The sequence below is a fragment of the Etheostoma spectabile genome, chromosome 16 (genome assembly GCF_008692095.1).
Source record: "Etheostoma spectabile isolate EspeVRDwgs_2016 chromosome 16, UIUC_Espe_1.0, whole genome shotgun sequence".
NCBI lineage: Eukaryota > Metazoa > Chordata > Actinopteri > Perciformes > Percidae > Etheostoma > Etheostoma spectabile.
Genome location: NC_045748.1, coordinates 2,624,890 through 2,630,279, shown reverse-complemented (window position 1 = coordinate 2,630,279; position 5,390 = coordinate 2,624,890). Strand labels below are relative to the sequence as shown.

The 5,390-nt window shown below is 40.0% G+C and overlaps 1 protein-coding gene across 1 annotated transcript in view; it reads right to left on the bottom strand.

Moving 5' to 3' along the window:
• Positions 1-1,259: 1,259 nt before the first annotated feature.
• vsig8a (V-set and immunoglobulin domain containing 8a) overlaps positions 1,260-5,390 on the bottom strand; it is a 19,440-nt gene continuing 15,309 nt past the window's right edge. The window contains exon 7 of the mRNA XM_032539991.1: positions 1,260-1,790. Within this exon, the coding sequence (XP_032395882.1) occupies positions 1,574-1,790 (217 nt within the window). The 3' untranslated portion in view covers positions 1,260-1,573. The remainder of the gene's footprint in view (positions 1,791-5,390) is intronic.

Here is a 5,390-nt window from a genome sequence, read left to right as displayed (position 1 = left end):
TTATTTTGGTGTTGCTTAATCTAGCTTCGCCTGACCTTCCTCCACTGCCCTGTGAAGGAGGGTGGGTCTAGTCCACACAGCATTCAGCAATGGCAGAAAAACATGCTCTGGTTTATTGACATTTCTTGAAACCAATCACAATCGTCTTGGGCGGTGCTAAGCGCTGGACGTGCAAAATAGCCAAAATAGCCTCGGGAAGGAACTTGTTTTGGAACATGAGTAGGTTCAAAGGTTGTTTGAGTTGTGTGACAGAAAACTCAGATTGGATAAAAAGTCGAGCAAGCTGTCTGGATTTACTCTGCAGAGATCTGAGGAACAGTTAACCACTGTCTTCAGTAATCCACCGGAGTTTAAAATCACAACACAACGAAAACAGAAGGTAACGGACATCCTGCCGAAACGGACATCCAGCGGAAAATCCTGCGGCAATGGAGCAATCCCAGAAGTGGAACTGTAAACCTTTATAATCAGCAGTTCCAACAGCAGTGGTGTCTGTGCTCAGCATCTGAGAAGAGGAGGTGGTGGTGCTAACATTGTCCCTCCCCTTTCTTTCTTTTAGTGAGGGCACCATCTCTGCATCCGGGGCTTAGCTCTGCAGCAGATTGGTTATTTGTTTAAAGAAATACAAACAAGTATGCCATTAATGTCATAAAACGTCAGTGTGTGCACTTTTGGACAGCCCTCAATCATATGCTAGCTACCTAAAATAGCACTCAGTCATAAACATTTTGGGAACCACTGATCTAAGATTTTTGTTTCATTATGCTTTAAAATATTCTTGCAGTTTAGCTGTGAAGTTTCTAAGTAATTCTCCTTGGGGGAATAATAATTTATACTGTTTATTGACCCCCACTGGGGAAATTACAATTACACTCAGTTTGTTAGTAATGAAATACACACACATGCTCAGGACCTAATCATACACAAATGGAGAGATGTCAGAGGGAATTAGCTGCCAGCTGGACCAGCCTTGCTCAAGGGCACCTGCCAGTGCCCATGAGGTGAACTGACATCTCTCCAGTTACCAATCCACACACCAAACTTTGGTCCATGCAGGGAATTGAACCAACAACCTTGCAGTTCCCAACCCAACTCCCTACAGACTGAGCTACTCCTCAGACCCCTCCTTTTAAAGGTTGGGTTGCAGAAAGCATACATTATAAATGGTCCACCCCAATGTCAAATAAGTAATACAGCCCGATAGCAAATGATAAAAGAAACCGTTTATATGTGTGTAGTTTAAACAGGGAATAAATACTTACAAAAGTCTTATTTATCTACATTTATACATTTTTGAGATTCTCTAAAGACAGTGACATTCACCTGCATGTTGAATGACATGCTAATGCTACATTATCTCGTTTAAAAAGAAAATGTCTTTGACTAAGAAGTTAATGACATGAAAAATGTTTTAAAAAATCAACACTTTGCACAGCTATACACTCATTAGACTCTATCCAAGACTTCTGCTGCTCCAGATTTTAAGTTCCAAGTTACTGAACTGCCCCGAAGCGTCTTTTGAAACATTACAATGACAAGAAGATCATTCTCAGTTCAGCGCTGTTGTTGATCGTCACACTGCGTATCCGTACTTGCTGTCATATTCGACTGCTGCGTGTTTGACCGGTGTGTGTCCATGGCTGTTGCTGGAGGGAGTGTGTGTGCGTCCGTCACTCAAAGAGCATACGTCGGTCCTGCCCACCTGACAGTAAGTAACCTGTGGGTGTTGACTGGCGCTCCGGCTCGTACCACGACTCACTGGGCGACTCTCAGGAGGCGGAGCGTCCTCCCTGTGTAATATCAGAGCACAACAGAGGGAGAGAATAAACAAAGTCATAGGATTTCACTACAGGGGACATTATTTCAGTTCAGTCATTTGAATTCAGAGATTAACTGCTCGACTTGTTTTATGGTGCAATGGCTGAGAAGGAAACTGTAGAAGCCAAGCTTCATAGCATGAAATCAGAACTGTAAAGTTCCCTTATGGAGCTTTGGTGTAGAGCTGTATTGACCGTCAAGTACACAGGACTTTCATTGGAATTGGTTCAGTTTATGCTAATTAACAGTCTAGAATAGACGTATATATACTTTTTATAATTAAATCGTTAAAAATGTCACAAAAGGGAGATTTACAAGGGGAAGTCTAAGAAGAACGAATAGATTAATTGACTTATCCTTTTAGCACAACTTAATGTACACTAATGCTGCTGTTATTTCTGATAACCAGGTGCCTTCTGGGTGCTGGTGTCCATATCCCACACCACAGGGGATGTACAGTATTTATTAAGTGAGATAATGCCGCCCTGTAGGCAAAGAGCCTACATCTTGTTAAAAATCCGTTATCTTTGACTATAGAGAGGCTATTCTCAAGTGTGGCTTCTCTCACTGACACACTGATTTCACAGATTCTCTCTACTTAAGGAGACAATTCACTCCGGTGCTGGTTTCAACCGCTAAACACTGAAAATATGCATACAGTACAATCTTTCCCCATCAACAGCGCTGCCAACATTCAAGCTTAGAAGCTACTTTGCGTTCAGCATTAATGTAACTTTTTTTTTTTTTCAAATACTACTAATGGGATTTTCTGCTCTTGTGGAGGCTAACAACTTTGATTTCTGTTGAAATGGAAAATGATATTGTTCCAAGTCTTTGGGGCTGTGATTCTTGGGTGTGTATGTGTTGCCATGCAACAAGATAGGAATGCTATGAACAAGAATGTGTAAATAACCAAATACAGTAAATGAAATAAAAACACCAATTAGGTATCTCATTTTAAGGTACTTCCACGGTTGTTTTGCTCTGCCAGTGAAATTACTTGTCTTATCTTTTTACAGACACTTGTTCTGAAAACAATTAACCTGCAAAGAAATCAATTGGATTTTTGAAGACTTTTTAATGGCTGTGGCTTCATACTGAATTTGATTGTCTTTTACTATAAAATGAGTAACTATTTGCATCCTGGGAGGCAGTTTGATATTAAGGTCCATCCATCCATCCATCCATCCATCTTCATCCGCTTATCCGGTATCGGGTCGGGGGGGCAGCAGCTCCAGTAGGGGACCCCAAACTTCCCTTTCCCGAGCCACATCAACCAGCTCCGACTGGGGGATCCCGAGGCGTTCCCAGGCCAGGTTGGAGATATAATCTCTCCACCTAGTCCTGGGTCTTCCCCGAGGCCTCGGTATTAAGGTGTTGTGGAATAACTTCATTTATAACATTTTCTCCACTGCGCTAGGAAAAACTGTAAAATCCATCCATTATCGCTGTAGTTTGCACTTACTTGTAGAGAAGTACATCTTTAAAGCTGCTATAATTCATATTCATATTTTAATTATCAAGGCTGTTTTATAATGTTTTTTTACGTTAACAATGGATCAAATTATTACGTATAATGTGAAAGTTGAAGCTCATAGAAAGTGACTGTAGCTCATTGTTCAGTGTCACAGCTCTAATTAGCAGAGCAATGGAAGGAAGGAAAAGTGCTGTATTCATCAGGTAGACAAAAACATGACAGGATTAAATGCTAATGTTGCTTCATATCTGCTACTGTAGATAAACAAGTATTTTTATGTTAACAAGCTCATCAAATTAACTGTTAATATGTTAGTCTGTGGTCAGAGTTGGTGTGGATTGAGACACTTGTATAACTACAAACTGTTAATGATACTAAATTGATCGGCTGGTGCATATGTCCGCCTCGCAGTGTAAAGGTTTGTTTTTAAATTTAATATTCAAATGACCCGATGCAGAGTCTTATTTTTCTGACTGTAGTTTTTTTTTTTTTTTTTAAGGATACTCAAACTGATTTGATACTCTTCATGACTCATCTCAAAAAATTCCACCCCCCACTTAATCTGCAATGTTTTTATGTTTTTTTATGTTTTACTTTAAACACTGACAGATAGAAATAAACTATTATTGTCATGGCTCAAATGATTACGGCTTTGATGTCCCTCTTCTATGAGCTTTTCACTACAATGTTATGTTTGTGTGAAGAGAGTTGAACTCCTGTATGTCACAGATACGGAGAAGGATTGTGGCTTAAAGTGCCTCTCTGTCTCTTGTACACAACGCTGTCCTCCCACGCGGACACTGCTCCCACTTCAACATCTACTTTGAAAGCATGTGGGCTGTTTTCAACTGCATACGAACCATAACTCTAAAGTTTTTGGGCAGACACTGTTTACATGCAAAAAGAGAAATCCTGTCAGAGGTGTCAGGATGGGAGTTCGGCTGCAGAACATTGGCCCCGGAGCAGCTCCACATTCTTCATACTGCTCACTGATTCATGCCATCAGAGAACAAAAAAAAAGAACCTGAACCAGGAACTTCTTTTTGAGAGTGTCCCACTCTGCCTTTTTCAACTAGTTACACAGTTTGCCTTGTTCTAGCACGAGAGAGATCGCAACCAAAATAGCATAAACTCAATGTGCAAAATGTGCACATTGGATACTTGCACATAAGGAGTTTTGTCACAAAATTAGGTGTCCATTTGAAAACAATGACATTATTATTACAAGAGGATTTGAGGCAATAACAAAAAAAAATATATTATTTATCACTGGGAAAGCTATTGAAATGTTAACACAGATGGAACCAGATGGACTGATGATCTTATCTGAGTCATAACTTTTTTTTCCTCATTAAAAATTTAAAATTACCAAGAGTCTGTGAGGCTCTATATAGGCACAGCAGTGCGTTGAGCTAAATGCTAACGTCAGCTTGCAATGACTATGCAAACTTGCTGATGTTTTGCAGGAAATAGTTACAGTGTCACCCTCTTTGTAATTAACAAATTTTAGCATGGAAACATGCTAAACTGTGTGTTTACACAGTTCAGCATGTTATCTAGGGGACACAGATGTCTTTACTACATTTCACGACAATCCCTTTGATTTTCAAGATATTTCAGTCTGGACCAAAGTGGTAAACTGACCGAATGAATGACATTGCCATCCAGAGTGTCTAAAATGTTGTTTTTCTGTTCCTTTGATTGATTCATTTTTTTCTAATGTCCTTTCATTTCTTTTAGTTTCGTTTATCTGTCATTATGATGGGGAAGATATTAAATCTTAATAAAATAACTACAAAAATATCAAGAAAGATGCAATCAAATGTAAGACTTCTTCCCATTATGGTCCTTGATGTAAAGCTAAAGATGCAGGAGTTAAGGTGTCTAGGCAACAGAAACAACAGGAAATAAAGAGAGAGAGATGCAACAACGGTCCCTGATCAGACTGGAACTGGCCGGGGAATGTTGTGGTTGTTGATCAGCATCTTGAACCCTTACTGTAGTTTCGCATTGCCAGACCTTCCTCCACAGCGCTGCAGGGGTGGGTCTGGTTAGTCCACACAGCGTTTCGGGATGGGAGAAAAAACATGCTCTG